The 27,319-nt window shown below is 29.5% G+C and overlaps 1 protein-coding gene across 1 annotated transcript; it reads left to right on the top strand.

Annotated features, from left to right (window-relative positions):
* Positions 1–313: 313 nt before the first annotated feature.
* Positions 314–26,222, top strand: LOC113370240 (diacylglycerol kinase eta-like). The gene is made up of 20 exons (XM_026610911.1): positions 314–388; positions 2,275–2,417; positions 6,071–6,266; positions 10,190–10,281; positions 14,315–14,520; positions 16,666–16,862; positions 20,006–20,151; positions 20,223–20,574; positions 21,064–21,309; positions 22,296–22,343; positions 22,388–22,590; positions 22,711–23,842; positions 23,902–24,064; positions 24,136–24,285; positions 24,345–24,567; positions 24,645–24,832; positions 24,974–25,284; positions 25,356–25,499; positions 25,566–25,733; positions 25,893–26,222. The coding sequence occupies exons 2-20, from the start codon at positions 2,305–2,307 to the stop codon at positions 26,220–26,222; spliced, it is 4,608 nt and encodes a 1,535-aa protein (XP_026466696.1). The 5' UTR covers positions 314–388; positions 2,275–2,304.
* The last annotated feature ends 1,097 nt before the right edge of the window (positions 26,223–27,319 follow it).

Here is a 27,319-nt window from a genome sequence, read left to right as displayed (position 1 = left end):
AGCTTGAGGTACTCTGAAACCGCATATTGTAAAGAGGTTTGGAATCCATGAACCTGTTTATAAACTGTAATCAGATTATTTAACTGCAAATTTACAGTTTTGGTCAAATGTTTTTAAGTTAGAATTAAACTTGTTCAGATCTAAAATTTAGACCAAGATCTGAAATTTGGAACCAGATCTAAAATTTACACGTATTGAGTTCCAAAAATTTCCTTTAAGGCTTGTACCTTATTGTGCTATGCAGCACTATTTTTTTTCTAATAAATTAGTAAATTTAATATGCTAACATATGCTCTTTCTCTTCCAGAGTGTCTTATTCGATGAAATCGAGCTCGCAAACCTATGTGTGGCGGAATGCAGTACTAAAAACGTGAACCACAGTTTCCAAGTAAGAACTTTTTACCTATATAACATCCGCATCCGACTTTCTCTGTAAATTTCTCCTCATAAAGGCGAACTAAAAGAAATACGTGTCGCGTTTTTATTTCCCTCATTGCAGATAATGGTGAAAATGACATATAAAGAATTTTTATGTTGGATACTTAAATGGAATGCGTTCGATGATAAAGTAAATGTTTACGGCCATTTATACCCCCTGGGATAATAAATAACTTTGTTTTGTGCTTTTGGTTTTTTATACTCGCTCTTGGACATTGCTTTTTTATCTTGGAAATGTTAAAAGTTGCATTAGCATAATAAATTATTTTTATTTTATACCCAACATGATATTCAGTCGTAATGTAGCATTAATTGTTCATATCACTATTTTTTTTTTAATTTAGATGTAAAAATTGGTTTAAATATACTTTCATACTTTCTAACGATGTAATTAACGAGTGATTTATTTTTTATCGGATATTTGGTATTAAAAATAAGATATAGGTATGCTAAATTAATTATGAGCTTATATAACACAGAGTGTCCTAATATGATTTTTAATAAATATTATAAAATTAAGAATTAAAATATATCGCAATCAATTTTGATAATTGAACTAAGAAAACCATAATTTTCAATTGATTAATATAGAAAATATCCACATTATTTATAAATAATTAATAATTTTCATTGTAGTATTATTACTTAAATGAATTTCTTTAAATTTTTACATTGTTATCAACGAATTTAAGAATTAATTGTGTAATGCATTTCATTTCAAATTTCAGAGTAATTTCATTTGATATTTGGTTTCAAACTGAAATTTTAATTGTGTTGAATGAATTTATGAATCGATTTAATAATTAACTGTACAAATATGATTTTTAATAAATTTTATCAGGGATTGACTCAAAATATTTTTGAAAATTATATCAATTTTTAAAATTTTAATAATAAAGCTTTTAGTATGTTTTAGGTACACAATATTCAATATAAAGCATATTTTTCTTAATTCCAAAATATCTGTAATTTAATATTATATGCAATATATATATATATATATATATATGTGTGTGTGTGTGTGCATTTGTGTATATAAAACAAATTTGTACCATTAAAAAACAAGAAAACATATATAGTTGTAAATTGAAATTTGATTTATGATACATCTCTTCATCATTATTTCTTCTGCAAACAATGATTCTAAATCATTATAATTGACACAATATAAAAGCTAAAGAATAAAGTAGTTTCTGTTTGAAATTTATGGATTTAAAATAATAAGCAATATAAGTCACTTAAACACGTTATTTCGAAATTGAAAATTATTGAAAATAAATATCTTATTTTTAATATAATTTTTTCCTATGACTTAGATATTATTTATAAAAAATTATTTATAAGAAAATATTTAAGTTTATATTATTATCATTAAAATATTGTTAATATTATTCACAATGAATGGAAAAACAACTATTGACTTGTTTTTTCAACATGTCACTATAATATATAATGTCCTTTCACGGGTAATAATTGTAAATTTCACAAATTTACTAAATGTCCTTAACTGGCCAATTGTGAACATAATCGTGAATAAAATAAAAAAATATATATAATTTTATGGTTTACGATTTTGTAAGTAATAGAACATTTATTACACAGTTCTTTGACCTCCTATTACGTATAACATGTATTTTATTACTTGTTCATATAAAGCCATTTTTAGTGAAAGAAATAAAAGAGTGAAATCTGAATATTATGCTCTTTCCTACAATACTATCAACTTTGGGAAAGTTTATCCAATGGCAAATGTTCATCGATTTTATTGAGCTCTTTTACAACAAATCCATGTTCCTTTCCATATGAAAAAAATGCAACAATTTATTCTTTTTTCAGGTGATAACACCGAATCGATCTTTAGTACTTATGGCGGAAACACGACCAGAAATGGAGGACTGGCTGTCCGCCTTGAAAGCCGCCTCCAATCGCCTCTACTATGAACAAGGAGTCCACGATTTTTTATCAGGAGATCACCACTGGTGAGTAATGATTTTAAAATTATTTTTCATCCACATCATTAATCAAAGGAAAATGTAATATCATTCAAATGTTCAGGACTAATCCTATGGAATCCTATGTGTCAGAATTACACGAACGATCAGAGTAAATGGCTTAACTTTGATAAATTGATCCGTACAGTTTAACAATCAATCATGAGAAAAATAATTTAAAATCGAATAAAAATACATATATTCATCATGAAGATATATAAATATGCAGAAGGCAATACCAAAATGCAAAAACAATCTATTTACATTTTCATTAGTTAAAAATATTCATTTTCCTAGAAGTAGGTTCTGACTTTTTATAAGCGGCTTTATTCTTGAGCTTTATAGAAACTTCATTAACAAATGCGCCAATTTCCACTAAAAGATTAAAAACTAGATTTTGTATTATATAATTAGCCTCTAATAAATCTGATGAACATGGCATTATGAATTTGAAGGCTATATGTGAGAAGTCTAATTTCCCTTTCCTAGTTGGGATCTAATTTTTCTTCACAAGATCACTATAGTCGAGTATTTGCTTGTTAATTTATTTAGAGTATTTGCAGTTTCCTACTTGAGTTTGTGTTTTAATTGCAATTGTTTAGAAGTTGTAATTGCTTAAATAATTGCGAAACATGTACTAGTATGTGGGTTATTTGAGTTAATAAATGTTAGAGTGGGAATTCAGCTCCAAATTTTACTATTGTCTGTTTGAAATTAGGCGTTTCCTTGTTAGTTGTTTTTCATGAGATCTACGAATTTATTAGAATAATTATTAATTTATTAGTTATGTACTTGGTAGGTATTTATTAAATAATTACTATCAATTTGCGAGATGTTCTTTGTTTTTACTTTCTGAACCAACAATATTCTTAGTAATCAGCACCTATTAGTTTCTTATAACTTTTTTTTCGAAAGTAGAAAAGATTTGTTAATAATGGATTAAAAGCTCATATGAAATGCAATAAAGATTTACTGCGCAGATATAATATTTAAGCGTTAGTACGGTATTAGAAAGATTTAAGTTTTATGAAAAAAGTTTGAATAACTTCCTGTTGTTTTCGCCTTCTGAGAATAAAAATGCTCGAATAGAAAAGTTTGAGTTTTGATCGAAAGTTTGTATGAACGGATTTTATAATACATTTTTTGTGCTAATATAAAATTGTTGATGGGATCAGAAATGTATTTTGAGATTTTATGTTTGTTTTGGGAAAAGGAAATTAGAATCTAGTTTAGAGAACAACAATAAAATTATCTATTCATATAATATTTTCCAATCCAATTTTACTTTCTTTTTAAAAAGTTTTGGCACGCCTATTCAAAAGTTATTTTGTTTTTATTCATATATATGAGTATATCAAATAATAAAAAATATTTTTTTTTTCATAAATAATTTTCTAATAGTTCAATTAACAATTATTTGTAATACATATAACAAATTAAAAAAACAGTAATGAATTATTTGTTTTACATAATTAAATCCTTAAAATACAAATGTAAAATGTCCACAATAATTATTCATGTGTTCATAATAATCGATCGATTATGTTTATACGAGACACATAATTGAAGCGGACAATTATTTCTGTGTTCTGTTATTATTTGTGTAAATAATATATCCAAAACCCTAATGGGAAATGTATATTTAGATAATACAAAGCATGTTTTTCGGATAATATAGAGCGACGTCATAGATAACATTCAAATTGACAAGGAAAAATATTATTTCCATATTTGACGAGTAATTTGTGCTATAATATACTAAATTATTCACCTGTCGCGATGTGAGCGATTCAAACTATCGATTGATTGAAAAATTTAACGTCATTGGGCATACTTTGATGAGCTTTTGATAAAATAACTAGTGGTGCAAGACAATTAACATTTTCAAAAAAGCTTTAAAATTTTTTGAAATATTTAAAAAAATTAGATTTTTGAGAATTTTGAAATTTTTGAAAAATTCTAACTTTTTTGAAAAGTTTAAACTTCAAAAAAGAGTGCGCGTAAGGTTTACACTAGGGTTTGTATGTTTTCAAAAACCGGTTTTAAAAACCGGTTTTTTGGCGAAAATTATGGAATTAGAAAACCGGTTTTTTATTGAAAAAAGTAGGTTTTCACTGTATAAATGGAAAATGACAAACATAACCAAATATAAAAGATAGATGAAAGCGTTTTTATTCTTGAAATCATATCGGTTCAATAGCATTTGATATCTTATCAGTCTGCAATGGTTCCCAGAAAGATTTTATATATGTTAATTTAGATTTTTATACCAGTGTATGTATTAATTTAAATCAGTGTGATTTCTTCTTGAAGAAGTAACTTTCTCTACTCAATTGAAAAAAAAGAGTATTAAACCCTAGAAGCCACAAATTAAAGAACAAAAAACTTAGAATTATTATATGAGGCTTTAATAACAATTAAGTATAATTTGGTCGCAAGTATAAGAGAATTTTCTATTTCAGGAATTTTTGTGAGTAAACAAAGGACACGTCTAAGTAGCAATTCGATAGATGTTCTCAGTTTCTTGAAATCATATTCTAGAACAGAAAAATAATTAGAATGTTTAAAATTAATTAATTATAATTGCTCGGAACAGACAATACTCGAGTTTAGCTAATTTTTTTAAAAGTAAACTTGATATTAACAAGTTTGTATCAACATGTATCTATTTTTTTTTTAATTTATTTTTAATTAATTCATTCGAAAACTTTCCTTTCACTATCATAAAAATATTTTCATTCTTATATGTGAAAATCATGCATGAATAACGAATAATTATTTTCGTTTAAATGTTATTTAATCAAGATATACTATTATTTTTTAGTTCTACTAATTAAAATTAAAATAATTTTGTTTACTATCTATAAAATTGAACATTAAATAAATTCAGTTAAATACTGCTCTAAATTACACTAAAATTGCGGATTAATTACAAAATATTCGAGCAAAAATTTATTTTCTATATAAAATTCGAAAACCGGTTAAAATCGGTTTTTTAGTAAAATTGAAATTCGAAAACCGGTTTTCTGAAATGTCGGTTTTTGTATAAACCCTAGTTCACATGCGATTGAAGTAAAATTTATTTGCTACTGTACAAGATGGCATTTAAGTAAAAATAAATACATTATATAACAGTTTTGAATAATGTTTATTAGTAATTACTATATTACTCGTGATGCACACATTATTAGTGTCGACCATTATACACATTTATATAATAATAAATTATAAATTATATATTTATAATAGCATTAAAAATTACATGGTTTTTGTAATGTTTATTTCATAAATTTATCAAAAACAAACTTGACCCAAAGAGTAGTGGTCAAGGCGCTCCACTGCCACGCGGTGGTCCCGGGTTCAAATCCCGGTGTGGGCGATAGATAATAGATAAGAATAAAATATAGCGTGTAAATAGTAGAATGTAAGGATTGTAAGGGGTGAAAAGATACGTAGGGTGCATATTATTATATATAATAGGTTAATAGCAAATAACGATGAAGCGGTAATAGATTTATATATAAATGTAGGAACTGATGGTCTTAGGTATCGTAAGATAGGTAACTCTTCAACTCCAGTAGTTTTCGAATAGGATTCCATTTTCCTGACCAATAAATAAATCATTGTCATTCCTCTTCTAGGTATGCGACGTCTCACGCTCGTCCGACTTACTGCAACGTGTGCCGCGACGCTCTCTCGGGCGTCACGTCGCACGGTCTCTCCTGCGAGGTCTGCAAATGCAAAGTGCACAAGAGGTGCGCCGCCAAGGCGGTCAGCAACTGCAAATGGACCACGCTCGCCAGCGTCGGGAAGGACATTATAGAGGACAAGGATGGGGTGAGGAGATATTTATGGTTGTGCTTGGGGTGTACATGGTACTAAATAATGTATTCGTGTACGTTATTTAGGGTCGTGTAGAGCATACTTGGGTGTGTTGTGACTTAGTGTTTTGTTTGTTTATTTATAAGGTTCCTGTGGAACAAGGATATGTGGGCCCAGGATATCTTATTTGTTAGCATTGTTTTCTTGATGTTTGAATTCGGTTTGGAACTTGAATTGTAAAATATTTGTTTATACAGGGTGGGGTGAGGCGATATTTATGGTTGTGTTTTGGCTGTACATGTTACTAAATAATGTATCCGTGTACGTTATTTAGGGTCGTGTAGAGCATACTTGGGTGTGTTGTGACTTAGTGTTTTGTTTGTTTATTTATAAGGTTCCTTTGGAACAAGGATATGTGGTGCCGGGATATCTTATTTACTAACTGTTTATTTTCTTGATGTTTCAATTCGGTTTGAAATAGGAATTGTAAAATATTTGTGTATACAGGGTGTCCCAGAAAAATTGTTGCGCACCCTTTAGTTTTTTCAACAATTTTAGTTCTTAAATAATCAACTGCAATATTAGACTACAAATATTAACTACATAATATGCAATATTATGTAAAAACGTGTATAAAGACACTAATTTCTCCTTTATTTTTTTATATTATTTCAAAAATTTTGGTTTATTTTCGAAAATAGTATTTTGGATGTATAATCGTATTCTGCAACAGAAAGACAGCGCGCCCCATAGTTTGGAAACCGCGGCGTTAGACCATAACTGTTCTGAAAAAATGTAGCGTGAAAAATTATTTATCTTACGTTGTTTGGATATTATGAGCTTTTTAGTGCAACCCAGGGCTTTGGTGAAATTTTGACCATTTTTCGGTTATTTTTTTAATTTTGATTATTGGAATTTTAGAACCGTAACCGTAAATAACATTTCTAGGATCACAGTAAAAAGTAATTGCTCCAAATTCTGAAGAAAGAAGACTTCTAGTTGAACTATGAATTTAAATGTTTGACTTTGAAAGTCCTTTCTTTAAGAAAAATGTACTAAAGTATGTTGGCAAGTTTCATTAAAAGCTAGCACATTTAATACGTCTTGTAAAATGGTGAAATATTCGATTATTTTTGTTCGGACGTCTTTTCGTTTTATTATATTGGCCATGAAGGTGACAAACTTCAGGGCATTAAGCTTTACACGGAATGGTTGCTACCCCTGGTAGAGGGGGTAGCGAAGTGTTTTAATAAAACTAGTTGTTCACTTCTAAATGTAAAGTCCGCTTAACAACATGTAAATAACCAATAAAAATAAATATATCTTATTTCATTATAACTTAGTAACAAATCAGTGATTGTAATTAGAACTGCAACAAGATACATAATATACAAACAAATCAGTGTTTAATACAGTCCACAGCTACAAGGGTTAAATTATAACCCAACAACCTGAATTATCGAAAGAGAGTTTTAATGAATTCTATAACTACGCACAAAAGTACGATTTTATTATTAAGAAATTTCAGTTCCAAAGTTTAAATGAACAAAGTTAATCACAATAACCGAATTTTTTTTCTAATTTTATCAAACCTCTTGGTTACACTCAAAAGCTTTAATTTCCAAACAACGTGATATGATTGTTTTATCTATTTTTTTCAGGACAGTTAAATCCAACACTATATAACGTGTAAGTTTTGGAACACCCTGTATATAACGCTAGTTTTACCTTTTATCCACTTTTCCTTTTTTTCTCAATAATAACTGTCGCAATTTTTTTCCTAGTCGTTTCATGTTTTCTCGGAAAATCCAATATATAATATTCAGAATTTATTATGGATTATTAGAGATTGTATGAATTTACGATATCGAAACATTCAAACAAATTTTCTTAAAGCGTAATTTTTAGCCCTAGGTTTAATAGATCATAAGTCCTACTGCCCTCGTTCCTAATTTTGATTTTATAAATTTACTTTTGGTATTTCCAAAAATTTTTTCATTTTTTGTCAATTCATAAAATTTTGTTAATATTTTCTCTTATTTATTTATTCATTCAAATAATCAATTTAGATTTACCCGACCATCTACTTCATATAAATCTTATGATCATTGATATTATTTTAGAAATTAATCACCAAGATTACAATATTTTAATTTGTATATTATTTAATTTGTCTTATGAACTTTGCGTGACCATGTTCGATTTCTTTTCAATAAAGTAATTTAATGAACTCTATAAGCAAAATGATAAACCTGATAAAAGTAAAACACACAAACATAAAATAGTAAGAAAAAAATAAATGTCAAGTAGTAGTTTAGCATTAAACTCAATGAAATTATAATTAATATCAAAACAAATTTATTTCTGAACACGATGCTTTTTTCTAATTTTTATCAACGTGCATGTACACACACACACACACACATATATATATATATATATATATATATATATATATACATATATGTTTATGCTTGTATAAAATTTATTATTACCCTTGGCCCATTGGCCTCAGAATCCTTTATGATTTATTCTGAATTCGAAAGTGCACCTTCCATTAGAACTTTCTTCAAAAACTTTTGCTACAACATTTATAGCATACAAAATTAACGAGACTTTGAAATTATTCTCCCAAAAAGATATCAAAATGTAATTTGCAATTACAGACTAACTTGAGCGTTATGATTAAACTTGCAGGATTTTAATGCAAGTTGTCATGAAACAAACTTACTAATGGAATGAGCAATAACTAGTTCGCAGTTTTAATTAGTTTTGTTATCAATAACAGATTTAGTGCTGTTCTGGAAATCTATTTTGCAACTTTATCCATATTGAAGTAATTTAATATTAAAATCTAAATCTGGTGAATTGATAAAATACTAATGACATTGTAAGTAATATCTGTACAGCAATTATTTTAATATAGTTCAACTAACATTACAAGTTAATAAAATATGAATATATTCATTATTTATTTATACTCAATGTGAACTACAAATATTAAATATATATTGTATGTATTAGTATATATTATATACGGTAATAATCAATATCTAAGAAAAGTGATAAATTTTTTTAAATATGTTTCATTCCTGCCATAAAAAATGAAAAGTAGATTTTGTAATATAGTTTTTCTTCAATTATTGAATTGATGATTGTATTTCGTTGATAATTTCGATATTAATCAAGATATAAATGCTGAAGACTCTATTCATTAGTAATGTTTGTATTCACAGTTGAATGTTTGACTAATTGCTTTGACCTAGATGAAATTGTTGGCGTTCGTATTGGAAGACTAAATACACAGAACAATTCTATTATTAATTAATAAGTAGTTGGATATAACAGTTTTTTAGATAACATGCAATATTTATTCATGCAAATAATATTAAATTCACAAACAATCAATTCTTGTTTAAATAAACTTTTGATGAACTGTTAGTTGCAAATTTAAGCTTCCTTTGATTTTTATTTTTATTAGCCTTGCTTACAAAGAGCATTTACTCGTACCTACAACATTTTTTACATTTTATACTATGTTTATTATATTATATAATATTTTTATAATATAAACATATAATATATATATAATAGTATCCTATACTATCCAATTTTCTATGCAACTGACTTCTTTTTGAATCCTTGCTTCTTCTTCTAACTTTTAATTATAGTTTATTCTAAATCAACAATTTTACTTCTACTTAATTTCAACTCAAAAAATCAAATGACAATTCTATGTCAGTGCCAGGATTCGAACCAAGTGTCCTTGGCGTGTGAGCCGGGCATGCTACTGGCTGAGCTTTTCTCGTCACGTAACTCTATATTTTTGTAGGGAGTTTAAAAAATATATAGATTCTACATTTATGTTTATATATTATAAAATTATGTTAATATATTATTAATTAATAGTTCTAAATATTTGTTTTGTTTTTTTACAGAACATTACGATGCCCCATCAATGGATGGAAGGAAATCTTCCGGTTTCGGCCAAATGTGCAGTCTGTGATAAAACTTGCGGATCAGTATTAAGGTAATAATTAATAGAAATGATCAATATTAATTAAGCAAATATTATATTAAAGCCGCGGTTTCCAACCTGTGGGGCGCGCACCCTCAGATGAGCGCCTGGCTGTCACGGGGGGGGACAGGATTTTCAAAAATAAATTAAAATTTTTTCAATAATATAGAATAATATTTATTTTTTATTCATATTTTTACATAATATTGCATATTAATTTGTGATAAAATAAAAGTGTTGAGAAAATTAAGGGGGTTGCAACATTTTTTTTATTAAAGCAGGAGGCGTGGTGCGAAAAGGGTAGAAAACCACTGTATTAAAGTGTTAATTACGATAGCTAAATTATAAGGCATTTTTAAATCACAACTTGAATTTTTGCAAATCTCTAAACTGATTCTGTCCAATTTTTCTAGATTCAATTTCCAATTGTTCCTAGAGAAATAGGAAAGATATAGTATGTTGTACATGTGCCTACTATGTCTTTGCATGACATTTATATAAAAATAAATATTTACATCTGTATTTTTGTAATATATCAATTTCAAATGTAATCCAACGTGACAAGATATTACGTTCGTCATATGAAAATGTATATTTTCTGTGACGTTGGTGACTTATTCTATTTGTTGGTTGTCCAATGCACAGTTGAATATGACAGTGGAATTGGATTGTGGGCGACACATTGTCATTCGATTTTATCTTTTATATTCTCTTCGGCTAATAAAAATATCACATTATACACGTATAAAATGATTACGTTATGTGTCGTATCCAGTTTTGTCTGTACGTCATGTTAAAAGATGTTGAACCTTGCAAAGGTCGCTGTACTGGGGAGATGGTACGTCACACCAGGAGACTATCCAAATATTGGAATGTGAGATGGTATAAAGGATAGTTTTAGTGAAAAAGTGTATTGATAAATCACTTTTTTGTATTAGGAAAAGAAGAGTAAGAAGCCAATTCTTCAATATAATGGACCGTAACATGGCGTTGTGTTCTTCATATAAATTGGTAGTAAAAACCGTCAAAAAATTTATTATTATTATTATTATTATATTTCAATTATTTTGACAAGAAAAATATCAGTTGCTACAGACAACGAAAAGTTTTTTAGATCTTCTTTTGAGACAGAAAAATAATTTGTAAGGGAAAGTCCCGTAACGCCGGACCGCACCAAGAACCGGACACTCTATTTAACACGTATTATTTAAGCGAGTATAAATCTTTTCATTTTAAAATACAAGTGAAAGGGGCATGGGGAGCATTTGTTAATTTAGTTTGATTTCTAACTTTGTTATTTGACGTAAATCATAATTTAATAAACATTTCGTAAAATATTTTTTGATTTATTTATAAATAACCTTAGGTGTCTTTTGAATATTTATTATTTTTAAAACTAAAATAATGCAAAACTATAAATATTAATAATAGACTAGACAGGTATAGGTCATATTTTTTTAAATAATTAATTTTAACAAACTATTGAATTATACGTTTCAAGAATTACGTGTAACTGATTTCCAATCAATATCTGTCTATTTCTAAAAGTGAAATACGACAAAATTATAAAAATTAATTAATGTGAAGCATTTTTCTGTCCCCGGGGACATTGCAATTGCAATCAAGGCAAGAATAGGAAATGCACGTGATCATAACAATATAGAAGGAACTTCATATTACTGGTCTATTTTCGTACTTTTGAAACAAAATATTAGCTATTTCTCTGAACTCTGAATATCACGTGGAAAGTATTAAACTATACTGCTATAAATGAAATAACTGAGAAATGGGTGTAAAGGAAATATTTCATAAAGAATTTATGAGCACTCTTCTAATATTTTCAAAGACGATAACGATATTGAAATTTTATTATTATATATAATATATAAGTATTTATATTATTTTATATTTTTACTGTTTTATACGTCTTTTACAAGTTTTTGGTGTTGATACGAAGTATCTTACTATTACTTCGATGTAAAAACTCTAGTTTTCCTACGAAGTTTTGTGGTGAAACTGATACTCGCAACAAAATCGCAAGTATCAGAAAAGTTTTGGGTTATTTCCCAGGAAGATCCAATCGGATAAGAAACAAGTATCAGTCTTCCGGGAATAAGTAGTTAAGGATTTAAATGATGTCGGTCTAATCTGTATCATTTATCACGAAAGACATTCATCCAATAACGAAGTTTTGGGGAATAAAACTGGAAAGAAGTTTAGGAATAGTTTATGTCACTTATAGGGCAAAATATTTAATATGAAAACAAAAATTTTTTTATATATTTTTGTTTATTAAAAATTCAATTTATGTATAGGATAGGACGGGGCACAAAGGTACAGTTTGAATTTAAGCAATTATATTATGAAAACTAAGTCCGTGATATTAAACAACAACTATCTAACTATGTTCAGTAAAACTTTCAGCTAATTAATCATCGTAGAAATATGTTTTTTTTGGGTATTCAAAAATTTGTCACCTGGCCCTTTTTACCTCATAGGCTGGGTTAAAACATACAGTCAAAAAAAATACTTGCGTAATGGATTTTCAAACAATGCCGTTTATTTCCCGATGGCAACTTCGTAAAAATCAAGGTGATGGCTGAAAAAATACATCATTTTTTCTCTCTACTTTCAAATATTGTTGTTACAAAATTTTCAACGTTACTTGTTCACGATATATCGGTGGTTGACCTTTCTACTCGCGGACCTTTAAGCCCCATTCTACCCTATACTTAATTATTTATTATTTTAATTGAAACCTAGAGGATAATAGTTTTCGTAAAAAATTGAATTTTTATGTAAATAACGCTTAAATTTCTATGTAAAATGTATAATTTTACATTCATGACATTTTCCTTAAAGAAATAGTATAATTAAACATGATATCTCTAATAACACTTATTAAAATTTTTATGTAAATAATGCTTAATTTTCTATGTAAAATGTATAATTTTACATTCATGACTATTTTCCTTAAAAAAATAGTATAATTAAACATGATATATCTAATAACACTAATTAAACTAGTGTTAATGGAACATGAAATACATGAAAGCTTGCAAATGATATATCTATAAATTAACATGAAACAAGGGGGAAATATAAAATATATAAAAAATTAATATACTTATAGTAAATTAAAAATACGTGCAAAATTACACCATTGATAATTTATTCCTTCCGACTTTGGAAGTTATTTTTAATTTAGGATTTAAGACAAATTTTTTTAGAAACATAGATAGATATTTTATTTTTGAACTACAAATTTACTGAAATCTTATAAAATCTGTTATATACACTTACATAATAAAATTTTGAATTAAACCTTTTGCAACATTTTCCTGTAATATATTATATTTATTAGTAGTTATGGGTCGTACCTATAGATTACAGATTTTGTAGTAGAGAGTAAAAGAAAAATTATGTTGTTTATTTCAATCGATTCGAGTTGGGAAAAGGGTATGTAAATCCTATGTTAACAATAGACTGCTTTTATTGTTAAAAAATTGCAAAAACAATTTTTTTCTTCAATAACTGAAAGTTGAATTCAAAATGAGTATAATAAAAAAATCACACTGATCTGTTCACCACAACTGGAGATATTAAGATTAATGCAGAGGAAGTCCATCAAAATTGAGCAAATTATCCAAATTTCAATCGGAATATTTTCTTTAATTTTTTTTTAATACGTGTCAAATGATTTTATGAATAGTATCTGTAAACAAATTTTCAGACAATTCTAAAATGTCAAGGTTAATTGGTGTTAGGTTTGTAAAAGAATAACCCTTATATGTGAATTTTGGACATTTTTTTATATTTTTAAGTTTATCTTGAAATTTTTGTTCCAGTCACTTTGTTCTATATACATCAGTAAAAAGTTTATGAAATTTAATAAAATATAGTAAAAGCTTTTATATGCATAATTTTGTAGTTGAAATGCGAAAACAATTAGGAGTTTATACTTAATGAATATTATTAAACTTCATAGAATATGTTGTATGTTGTGGCACATCATTTATCCCATTTATATCGCCTTCTATTTTAGATTACAGGATTGGCGATGCCTCTGGTGTCGTGCGACAGTTCATACGGCTTGCAGACCCGCTCACAAAGTAAAGTGCCCCCTCGGCCCGAGTAAAGTGAGCGTCGTGCCGCCCACCGCTCTGCATTCTGTGGGCTCCGAGGAGACATGGGAGGCGACCAGACCGCAGGGTTGCTCGCCCCTATTGGTTTTCGTCAATTCCAAGTCGGGTGAGATAAAGGACTTTGTTTGATACTAATATTTATTCGATTCTTTTGCTTATACAAAGCAATACTTGATGGTGTTTGTTTGTTGATGGATATTGTGATCCACAAATACTAATATTTATTTTTTGAATTTACATATCTACGTTTTTTAATCGTTACACGTTTATCAAAGCTTTCTATGATCTCACTAAGCTCTTGCAGTTTTTTGCAAATCTTCAATTATATTTTTATTATTTAAGGGGCACAACTAGTGTAACCGCCTAAAAAAAAGGTGATTTTTGGGAATTTATATTAAAAAAACTACTTTATCAATCATTTCAAAATTTTAGAAATATATTTATACATGTTTTCAGAATACATAGTAAAATTTTTGAATAAAAAAAATTAAATACTTTTTAAGTTATCGTCGATCTTCAACGGCGCGACAAAAAAAGGCCCTTAACTGCTGCAGTGATTCCGGCCTTCTACGTGGATGAAATAAAAAAAAATTCTTGTTAAACTAGATAATATTGTCTGTAAAATGAACTACGACAAAAAAAATAAATCAAAGATTGACAAAATGGCGGCGTTTTAAAAAAAACGTGTAATTTTACCCAAAATTTTCGTCGTTTTTCGACTGCCGAATTTCGATTTTTGATCTGATCAAAAAATCGATAGTTTATTTTACGGAGAACTATATACAGAACATGTAAAAAAAATTTGATAGTGATCGGATCATTCGTTTTTGAGTAATCACTGCAGCAAATTCGGAAAATACTGTTTCGAGAAAAACGCGTTTAAAGATTAAATGATCGTTGTACTATATACTATATGTATACTTTTTAAATGGCTGTAACTCAAAAACTATTTGAGATATTGATTTGAAATTTTAATATGTTAGTTTTAAAGGTATAATCTACCGAAATACGAAAAAAAAACAAAAATCGATTTTTTCAAAATTTTACACTAGTTGTGCCCCTTAAAATAACTGGTTTAATTACAATAATTTTATATTAGTATATTATATCACAGATTGATTTTATTAAATTTATTTAAATATTAGTAATTATTGGCCTATGCACAATTATGATTTGCTTTCAAAAATGAGCATTGGCAACGGTTCTCACAAATTTTGGGGTACGGTTGTGAAATGTACCTTTTGTCTTTTTCCGGTGAAGAAAAAAAAGGTAAAATTAATGGTTTATTATGACAATGAAAGACATTATAAACCATTTTGGTCTTTATACCTATTTTTAATCTTGTCACTAACCCCAACTTGTGTCACGTTTTTTGTATGGTTTGATTTTATGACTAAAATACATCATATTAAGCGACGGTATTTCAATATTTCCACGTAGACAAATGTTTAAATTACCACTTAATTCAATTTTCTCCTAGCTAGCTGGTAAATAAACAAAATTATGGCTGATCAAATAAAAAAGTGACACTACCGTACCCAGTCTCCCCTACGCCTTTATGTTGCGTTGTTTTAAAATAACTTTTAGTTATTATATTACGAAGCAAAATAATTATATGAAAGTATCTGAATATTATATAAAATTGTTCTAGGAAATTATATAATATGACTCTAAGCATTTACTTATAATAAAGCTTGTTTAATCAACGCAAACCGTATCCGAGATGCTGAAGTAATTATTTTATAGAGTATACTATATAACATTACACTGAAAGTTACTGTTTCTACGTAAATAATACGTATGATATTACATCATTATTGTAAAAACAAATTCTTTTTTCTATAGAAACGTTTAAATCGCCACAGATATTTTTTTTATTAAATTTGTAATAGATACTTCGTCTTTTGACCATTAAAAGACATCATATCGTTTACGAGATGTTCATACAGATTTTTGTGAATTTTATTTTAATACACGAAATACTCTATTGAATATAATATTTCAAAAACGTATTACTAATAAAAAATATTATAATTAAAAAAGTTTACTAAAGTACGAGCAGAAGTTGCTCCTAGCATATGTTTCTGACTGGCGTGAGCTTTATGATTTTAAATGAGAAATTACTTTATATGAAATTAAATATGAAAATCAGTTTGAAATTAAAAATGATTGTAAAAAAGTAATTTTCTCATTCTCAAAAAAATTGTATTGTAATTGTACTTTATCTCCTGTATATTTTATTTTTCCTCAGGTGATAACCAAGGTGTGAAGTTCTTGAGGCGTTTTAAGCAACTTCTGAATCCTGCACAAGTATTCGACCTGATCGGTTCAGGTCCTGGTGTAGGTTTAAATTTATTTAGAAACTTTGACCATTTTCGGATACTGATCTGCAGCGGTGATGGATCAGTAGGATGGGTGCTTTCGGAGATCGATCGATTAGATCTTCTGGTAAGTAGAAAAAAAATCTATATAATTTGTTATGAATTAATTTACTAGTCCAACTCTGAATTGAGTTATTTCTTTCATAATGATTAATTTCACCCACTACCTATTTCTTTCCACTTAATCTTATGTGCTCAATTAATAATAGCACATGTTGTTTTCACATATATTGTGATCAAACAACAAGAGATAAATAATTGTTTTCATATAATATCTAATTGCTACAAGATGTACAATGTAGAAACTTTTCTCTCTCTTTGATTTAGATTAATAGTCAATCTGTAATAAATAACTTCCATTACAAGATTTTTTGTTTTGTACCTTATTGTAATTTATATCGTTTACATAATTTTGTTCAATGTGCTACAATATATTTATGTTAATTCCTCCTTTGACCTACATTTGAGTTTATTTTGGTGTTAATTAATGTTTTAATGAAAATATTTTCAATTTTTATTCCGTATAAAAAATAATAAAGAGAAAAATTAAAATATAATACCTTCGTAATGCTGCTCATTAATTAGAGTCTCCAACTCTAATAATTAAGAATTCGCTTAAATGCTGATTAAATTTTTGCAACGGGCTTTTATTCGACTTTCTTTATTATTCACCAGGGCGAATATTGCGAATCCTCTCATTAGAAATATTAATATACTGTTCCCTTCAGAAAACATAACTCATATTGCTTTATTATACATTTTTATTATTGTATAATATTAAATTTTTTGTACTGTAGACTTTTTTTCAATGCAGGAGCAAGTAGATTTTTTTAGAAGCAGAACTGAATCAGCCGGGTTTCGATTTTAGTAAAAAAAAATCTATAGTTGCAATTTAATTAATATATTATAATTTATAAATTTAATATATTATAATATATTAAATATATTATAACAGTCTATTAATATACTTTGTGTGATATCAAGCAGCAATGATATCAGATTTTCACTTGCGATTATGGTTCTTAAATATGATATCGAGAGAAAATGGTCTTTTAAGAGAATAACTACATAATAATAAAAAGTGAAAAATATTATAATTTAATAATAGTTTTTAAGAAAAACATTACAAGGAATAAAACTTTTGTGCTTCAACGTTGTTAGATGAAATCAAATCTTACTGCCTAAATAAAAATTTAATCTTATTAATTTGTGCTCCTATTTTCCAAATTTATAAAATTTTCTTCTGCAGCTATGATTGAAATCTTCTTATTTAGTTACCTGAAATTGATCTAGAAAATTATAATGAATTTTCTTCATCATTCTAATTTCTTTTAAGATTGTTTCACAATGGATAGGCAAACCTGGATTTTTTTCAGGTTTGTCTATTGTTCAGGTATCAGGTATGGTACTTTTTATTTATACAAAAAGTACCATTCGAAATTTTAATGAAAGTTTTTATGAATAACATCACGAAAAATAAATCTTTTGTGCTTAAAAGTTATTAGATGGAATCGAATCTTACTGCCTGAAAAAAATTTCTTCTTATTAAATTGTGCTCCAATTTTCCAGATAAACGTATCGCATTTCTCAAAATAAGACGTAATGACGTGATGTATACGATACATTACCCTAATAGGCTGTCACAACTCTGGAATTCGTAAAATAACCTTTTGCTTAAATAATGATCAGTATTTTGTTACCCGTCGTCCGTATATTTCATTCCACATATGTGCTCAATTTTTTCATATGGCTTCATGTAAATATAAAAATAAAACGTATTCTAAAAAACTGAATTCGTACTCCGACGCAATGTGATGTTTTATTCAAATATCTTGTGCGTAGAACGTGAAAATAAGCTCTGCATAATTTATTATAAAAGACTTGCCGTTTTATGGTCATATTTCGATGTTTGTTTGTCTATATCTCATCTTGAATGGAAGTGGAAACTTTTTTACAAGAATCGTAAATGTGAATGAGAAACATGCTACACGAATTTTAAGAGGTTTATTACATACGGGTGTAATAATCTTGGAAGAAAAAATTGCCGTTTCGTTTGTCTTTTGGATTATGCAAAATGTATAAGAAACATTGTATAGGACCAATAGTATATATGAAAGGTATATCTAAACTCCTCCATTTCTACTAAAATTTGAATCAAAAACAATCAACAATCAAAAGTTCTAAACTAGTATTAATGAATCATCTGAAATATTGAACTACATCTAATATATATATATATATATATATATATATATATATATATAATACTTTATATTACTGAAACCACTTATCATAAATAAATAGCCACGAATATTGAATAGCCATTTGAAATCATCCATCAATGTATTAATATCGCAACTCTTTCTGTTCCGCTTTTAGACTCCATTTATCAAATTTCTAAAAAATTAGAAAAATTTAAGCAATTTTAGCCGTAAATAACTTTCATATTATATAGTTTTAATGGAATTTAGTTCAAGATATTAAAACGATTATTGCATATTGAATTCTGCATTAATAATATTCTATTAATACGCCATGTGTGATAATTCATCAAAGGCAAATTGCATACTCAAACGTTTCGATATAAATTGTTGTGATATTGGTATATAAAACAATTTCATTTAACTTTATTGAATTCTCATGCTGTTATTTAATTAAGTTTTATCATTGCGTTTACAAAAAAATAAAAAGATATAGATTGAAGCCTTTGACATTTTATGAAATGATAGGCAGAAATATATTAATCATGGACTGGATTTTAATTATTGCTTGTTTACCTGTGACACATGGATGAAAATTAATAACTCCGCATTTAGAAGTGAACGGATTTTTAATTAAAAATGTGACATTTGGGGACGAAATAAACCAAATCGTGAAAATAGAAACATACTCCTATCTGTTGACAGTCATATTAAATAATGAACAGAATGTTGACACTTCTTTTGTGTTTGTATAAAAATAAAAATATAATGAAAAATCTGAATATAGTATGAGGCAAACAAAGAACCGTTATATAATAAAGAAATTGAAATAACTGATGTATATAATAAACATAGTGTGACTAATTATGGCTGGATAATTACAATGCAGATTATTCGCGTGTAATATATCTCAAATATCATTATATCCAGAATAATTCTGATACAAATAATAATTTGTTTCTTTGAACAAGTACTTTTTCTTTTAATTTTAATTTAATTTATTTTCCAGAAACAATGTCAAGTAGCAGTTCTGCCTCTGGGCACCGGCAACGATCTTGCTCGTGTTCTGGGATGGGGCGCCTCATGTGATGACGACGCACATCTACCTCAATTATTAGAACGTTATGAAAAAGCTGGGACAAAAATGTTGGACAGGTTGGTATTCAATTGTCTTTTTTCAATCATATTTCTTATTTTATTTGTTATTTTTAATTGTTCCTTTTCAGGTGGAGCATCATGACATTCGAACGTGACATAGCTTTTCCCAAAATACCAAATGGTGACACAGTACCTTCTTCGAGTTGCGACACAACAGCAGACACGCCTTTGTCACCAGCTCTGGAGCAGTGCGAGGCTTGCGCCTTGTGGCACTTGCAAACCATTCTGCAGGCTGATGATAGTGCAGCAATTCATGCTTCGGCCGAATTGCTCCAAAGAACTGTCCAGGAAATGTTGACGCGTGTCAGGGAAATAAATGCTGCGGAAGAAGATGCTACGGAGAAGGAGCAGCTTGAAGTTAAGGCTGATTTACTTAAAACGAAACTGGATATGCTGATCGAGACTTTAAATAATGAAGAGGTAATTCGAGATTAATTTGCAGTATTATTGGCAGAACTGGCTTTTTAAAGACATTGACATGATTCATTGAAAAATCTTGTTAACTTTCCATTTAAAAAAAATATTAATATATAATAATAAATAATTTTTGCTACGGGATGTTCCACCAATTTGCCTGAAGGCACAATGCCATGCACCACTAGTTCAGCTCTTACTTAAATCTCTTCGCGATTATTTTAATCTTCATGTTCAATGTCAACCGTACCTTAGGTAACAACACCGAATGTTAGAGGGAGCTATCTAATCCCGAAATTTAGAGTCGTCGTCCAATTTATAAGCTCTTACATTTTGTCTATAAAATTTCTCGAATATTTTATTACCGCACGGTAAGTTACAGTAATTTGCCTTAAGGCCCGATGCAATGCACCACTAGTTTGAATTTTCTTTTGATAGAAAAATACAATGTTTATCTCATTGATTTTCTTTAATGATACTTAATATTTTTTCCAGGTTGGTTCTGTGAGTCTTTCAAATACCACAAGAGGCGGTTCCGGAGATGTTGAAAAAGGCGCCATGGATAAAAAAGAAAAAGAACACCTTAATCTAACAGAGAGACGAGCTCGTTCCGATAGTTTTATAGAACGCGAAGCACTACATTGCCGTGCAGATAGTCTAAAACGAGCAATGAGAAATGTTATGCAACACACGGAAATTGAAACATATAGAAGTAGATCGACTCAGCAAAATTCAACAAAGGTAAATGAAATAAAATAGATACAGATAATAATAAAATTTTGAAATCGTGGATATGTATACAACTGCAATTTGTATACATATTGGTACAACAAATATTTCAGATACTTGTATAAAACTAGCAAACCCGACGAACTCCGTTTCGCCAACAGATGGTTTCGTGAGAAAGATGAAGAAACTTTTTGTTTGCTTTATATTTGAAAAGGAAAAATTTGATTTTATTACACAACAGTAATGAATTTATTTCAATTACAAAAATGAAGTGTTTTTTAGCTAAACTTCTATAAGTAAATTAAAGTTAAATCGCAAATTATCCGTTTCATTGAAGTGCTCTTTGGTAAACCACATTTTTTGTTTTTTGGTCTGACGTTAACACAAACACAGCGGATGGTTTTCCAACTCGTGAATAGGCAACGTATAACTGCCCATGTGAAAAACAATGATTTTCTAAATAATCTATTTGAAATTTATCCCGCAAAAACTAAGCTATGGCTTTGCGACTTGTTAATTGTCATTGCGAACGCAAGGCGAACTGGAAATTGCAATCGTTTGAAGTCAAACGGAAGACCAGTCGGAACCATTGGTATGTCACCAAATCGCCAGCAATTTTTGTTTGAATGGTGATATTCAGTGCGTGTTCATCATTATTGTTTGCGGCAAGAATTGCTCGTTGGCTTAACCAAGCATAATTCTGATCATTTTCACTAATGTCATTACTCGAATATTTAATTACGGTGCTTGAAGTTTCAGCAGTTTGCATTAAGGCACGATGCCATTTACCATTAATTTAGCTATAAACCTTGCGGAGCCCGAGACCATTCCAACGAATGCAAAATTGTCGAAATCGGTTCGTGCGTTCTGGAGTTATATCGTCAGGAAGGAAAACCCGACTTATTTTTATATATATGTAGATAATAAAACTTGGTGGCCTTGTTCATATATTAAATTAAAAATCACTCTAATCTTATTATTATTATTTTTCCTCGTAGACTACTAAAACAACAGACAGACACCGAACGACCGCGCGACCTCGACCAGTAGATGCGGCAGCCCGACGCCTTACCCTCGGGCTAATAGACAGGGTTCAATAACGCCGACAACCCTCGCCTCCAACCTCCTGTCGGCCGATGTAGTACCTGCGCCCGGAGAACGTTTGACTTCCATATCCCCGCTGCCGGATCAGCGCCGGGATTCGAATATATCGACCGGATTCGATCACCTCGTAGCCACATTACCTGTGCCACAGGAATTTGCGGACAGTAGACGGTCGTCATACCAACAAAGGTAGGAATTAGAGGAAATATTATATTACGTAGCCATCAAAGTAGCTTTGCAGTGGTAGCGGTAGGACATAAAAATACTATTAGTATAATTAACTAATAGTTTTATTTATCTTTTCTTTAGCATTCAAGAAATGGAAGAAGCAGCCGCAGAACTCGTAAAATTATTTCCGTTATGCTCAGCAACGCACCGCACAGAACAAACTACTACCAATGAAAGTGAATCCACGACTATGACAGGCGATTTGCCTTACGATGAAATGTCATTTAATTCCAATACTCCCTCAAGTATGCCCTCTCAGGAAAAAGATGATTCTATAGCTACAGTTTGTACCTCAAATAAACGCAAACTAGAACCTCCCCGAATTACCGTAGATGATGCTAGTAATTATGAGAGCAATGTTCTGGAATCAGAAGCCATGATGATAATCGATACTGATTTGATTAACAGGAGAGATTCTACAGCCAGCGATGTATTATCTGCTATGAGCAATGAAGAATGCAGTGTGGGATCCGATATTTTAGATAAAGCTTATACAGCTCCTCAAAATTCGGACGGAGAAGATGCCAATGGCCACATAGGGCATATCGATAGTCCAGAAACATCAGATACGACTTGTCAAAATTCTGAAGCTCTGCATGGTGAATCTATAGTGGATGATATAAGCTCGGTGTTAGGACAAGATTTAGTAGCTGCGATTACTGCTGACCAAACGATGACGGAAGATTCGACAGTCTTCCGAAAAGATTGCAGGGCGAATGGAAAAGTACAAGCTTCTGGAATTGATAACCGAAGTGATGAACAGAAAATCAAATACTGTAGTTTGGCACAATTTGAAGAAGGAAACGATATTGCAAGAAGATCTTTTAAACGTCCTTCTTGTGATAATACTAAAATAGTTAAAGTAATGGATGAAAAGGATATTTTAAATGAGGAATTAGAAGAAATAGCGTCATTAAAGCAAAGAATTCAAGGATCCAAATCGGCAAAGCAAACTTATCCTAGTGTCGTAGTTGAACCTCCTTCACCAATAATAAAATCAGATATGCGAATCGCTAGAGCGAGAAAATCAATAGGTTTTGAAGGATGTGCGGAGAGCAGAATGGAGAGTTTAGGTGTTAGAAATGATACACAACGTCAAAGAAGTAATTCGGATTATAACCCTAATTTGCTAAGACCAGATGCCGAGCACATGAAATTTTTGGGTTGTTCACCTGCGGCCACTAGAAGAATATCAAGCGGAAGTTTATTCAAGGTACGTTAAAATATTTTTTTAATGTTATATAATAATAAAAATTAACAATTGACTTTTAGGGCAATGAAGCAGCAGTGTTGGCAGCTTCAGTAACGAGTTTATATGCTGGGTCATCTCTAGGGCTAGGTCTTGGAATACCACAATGTCATAAAGATGACAAAGATGAACCAAATAGACGTCTTCCTATTATAAATCCATTAGTTCAGTTACCTACATGGCCTCGTATGTACAATTTTTTATAGAATAAAATTAGAATTTTTAAAATTCTTAATTTTATTATTTGTTGTCTATAGATGTTAGCAGTGGTAGCGGTTTCATATCAAAATGTCTTCTAGCTAACGCAGATGCACTTTGTGCAGCGGTTAGTCCGCTCATGGATCCTGATGAGACTTTGCTTGAAGGATTTTATGAAAGATGTGTGATGAACAACTACTTCGGAATCGGTAAAATATTTATTTTGCATATTGTGTGTTTCGATTCTATGTTGGAAATATTTTTTTAGGTATCGATGCTAAAATATCACTGGATTTTCATCATAAACGTGAAGAACATCCTGAAAAATGCAGGTCTCGAGCAAAAAATTATATGTGGTACGGAGTACTGGGCAGCAAAGAATGGCTGCAGAAAACTTACAAGAATTTAGAACAGCGGGTCCAATTGGAATGCGATGGTCAAAGAATACCTTTACCTAGCTTACAAGGAATTGTTATTTTAAATATTTCTAGGTAAATATCAAATAAAATTTATCACATTTTATCGTAATCTATCTTATTTTGATGCGTTCAACTTTTTTCTTCGCTAGTTTTATGGGTGGTACAAATTTCTGGGGTGGTAAGAAGGAAGACGATTGTTTTCTTGCGCCGAGTTTTGACGATAAAATTTTGGAAGTAGTGGCAGTTTTTGGATCAGTACAGATGGCCGCTTCTAGACTCATTAATCTTCAACATCATCGCATCGCACAATGTCAAACAGTACAAATTTCAATTTTAGGTGAATAATAAATCAATATTTTAGATACAGAAAAAAGTTTTAATTCAAGATGATAAGTAATAACGTCTTTCAACAAATTTAAGCATCTTAGTATCTGAAAATATTTATTCCTAATTATATTTATATTTTTGTGTTTATCAGGTGACGAAGGGGTTCCGATTCAAGTGGATGGTGAAGCCTGGATACAACCTCCTGGTATAATTCGGATAATACACAAAAATCGTATGCAAATGCTTTGTCGGAACAGAGCTCTTGAGACTTCGTTACGCACTTGGGAAGAAAAACAACGGAGAAATTCAGTTTCACCTGCAGGAGATCGCTCTAGAGACCACGGACCATCCTCAACTACATCTCAAGATGATGATAGATCTTTCTCATCTGTTCTTATGTCGGATAAAGAGATGACTTTATTATTGAACTTCATAGAAGTAGTGAGCACACTTGTAAAATGGGTAAATATTAATAGATAGTATAATTTTTTATTTTAAACTTTAAATAAAAATGTAATTTTTTGCAATTCCAGGTTAAATTACTTATCATTAGCCATCCATCTCTTGAAGCAGATTTATATTCAATAGCGACTCGTTGTGGTACTTGTTTAGAAAATCTGCATCCTAACGGCAAAATATTAGAAGGATTAGAACTGCGAATGCAATTAACTGATCTGGTATGTAAATAAATAAAAGCAAACTAAATTGCGATCGAATATTTTCATGAGTAATTTCAATTTTAGGTATCAGCTGCTCGACAACTTTATGAAGAAACGTGTATTTTATTGAGAGATAAGGCGCATCATTTAAAACTTCGAGAAGATTTGGAATCAAAATTGAGTGCAGCTTTAGCCAATATGGATTCAGAACTTAGGAAATGCACAAAAACTGAATCACCCGACGGTCCTGTTATTCATTTGCATGCTGTAGAGGAGGTACGATAGTAATTGTAATATAGTAAATAATGTAAATTTGATCTTTCGACGACGTTTGAGTACATGTAACTCGATAAAGGCTCCTGTTGATTATTTTACCGATATGATGTAACTTCTCCTAGGACAAATTGCCACTTACAATTTTTTTATTTTTTCTTTTACCAGACTGAAAGAAAAAATCAGCGTAAGGGTCTCTTCTGGATGAAATTCCGGTCTCCAGCTACTGGTGTCGGTGCTTCAACATCGAGTTCTTCCACAACTTCTGTTTCCAATTGGAGTGTCCAAGAAGTGGCTGCTTGGCTGGAGGCGATGCAAATGCACGAATACGTCGAAAATTTTGTAAAACACGATGTCAGGGGTAGAGAACTGTTGACATTGGCCAGGCGTGATCTCAAAGATTTGGGCATCACTAAAGTGGGACACGTTAAGAGACTTCTGCAAGCTGTGAAGGAATTATCAAGTTAAATGAGATAAGAAGAATTGGTATCTTGATGACATACACGGTATTTATTTTAGTTAACAAAACATAAAATTTATGAAGAAATATATTAGGATTTAAGAATCTTGCTGAATATATACACACAATACAATGGAATGGATACGAATATTTCATTTATAGATAAATGTAATTTGTATTACAATGGAAAATATTAATATACTAAATTTTTAGTTTTTATTGACTACAATACTAGCAAACCTATCTATACATATTATTATTTACTGTGTATATATAAAGCTAAGATCTAAAAGGACATCCAGTTTTACTAAAAATGGATTGAGAAAAGACTTTAATAGAAGCTTTCCAAACCTAACTAAAACTTACCAAGTATTTGAAATCTTAAAATTTATGAAACTGGTACGGAGTTCTATTAATTTAAGTATGTTTAATTTTTACTCAGGATATGAAAAATATTAATGACAAAATAACAGTAAATTTATAGTTTGAAAAGAAGTTTTTAAGCAAATGATATTTTTTGCGGATTCAACTTTAAAGAATTATTTATTTTAATAATTATTTTAATTCATCGAGTTGAAGTAAAACTTCATAAAGTAATAAATGGATGTCTCCTAAATATATTTGATTTTTTTTATTTATTTTAAACTATTTAGTCTTAATGTGATTACATATAATAGGCTGGCCTATTCCAATCACTACTAATAAACAATATGACATGAAACATGTTTCAATATATAAAAAATATTTTTAATAAAAATATTTTGTCTAGAGTTCTATAAGCAAAGAAAATGTGTAAACTTGAAAATGTGTTAGATATTTTCTCAATAACTTTCATTTTCAACTTTTACCTAATTATTATCTAATAACTACGCTATACGGATTTCAATTTTCGTTTAAGTGTATTTGGAAAAGGAGTTGGATATGAAAACACTTAAATTGATGATCTTATGAATCCTGGTATTCTAAACTGTGATATATCATGTCGCTTTGAAGGGCCTCATCTAGGTTTATAAAAATAAGAAATGTACGTTTACTGGATATTATTTTAGAATCGTCGAAAGTTTGTGTCGTAGGAATAGATAGATTTATTTCATTCTGATGATAA

The sequence above is a fragment of the Ctenocephalides felis genome, unplaced genomic scaffold (assembly GCF_003426905.1).
Source record: "Ctenocephalides felis isolate EL2017-DRISC unplaced genomic scaffold, ASM342690v1 CF-g0.4_SCAFFOLD_01492, whole genome shotgun sequence".
Classification (NCBI taxonomy): Eukaryota; Metazoa; Arthropoda; class Insecta; order Siphonaptera; family Pulicidae; genus Ctenocephalides; species Ctenocephalides felis.
Note: the sequence above shows the minus strand (reverse complement) of the source record. Positions and strands in the feature narration are given on the sequence as shown.

Excerpts from the sequence above, each read along its gene's own strand:
- LOC113370240 (XM_026610911.1), top strand. The coding sequence starts at position 2,305 with ATGGCGGAAACACGACCAGAAATGGAGGACTGGCTGTCCGCCTTGAAA. Across the intron at positions 10,282-14,314 it reads ACTTGCGGATCAGTATTAAG|ATTACAGGATTGGCGATGCC; the intron begins GTAATAATTAAT and ends CTTCTATTTTAG. Across the intron at positions 20,575-21,063 it reads AGACTTTAAATAATGAAGAG|GTTGGTTCTGTGAGTCTTTC; the intron begins GTAATTCGAGAT and ends TATTTTTTCCAG.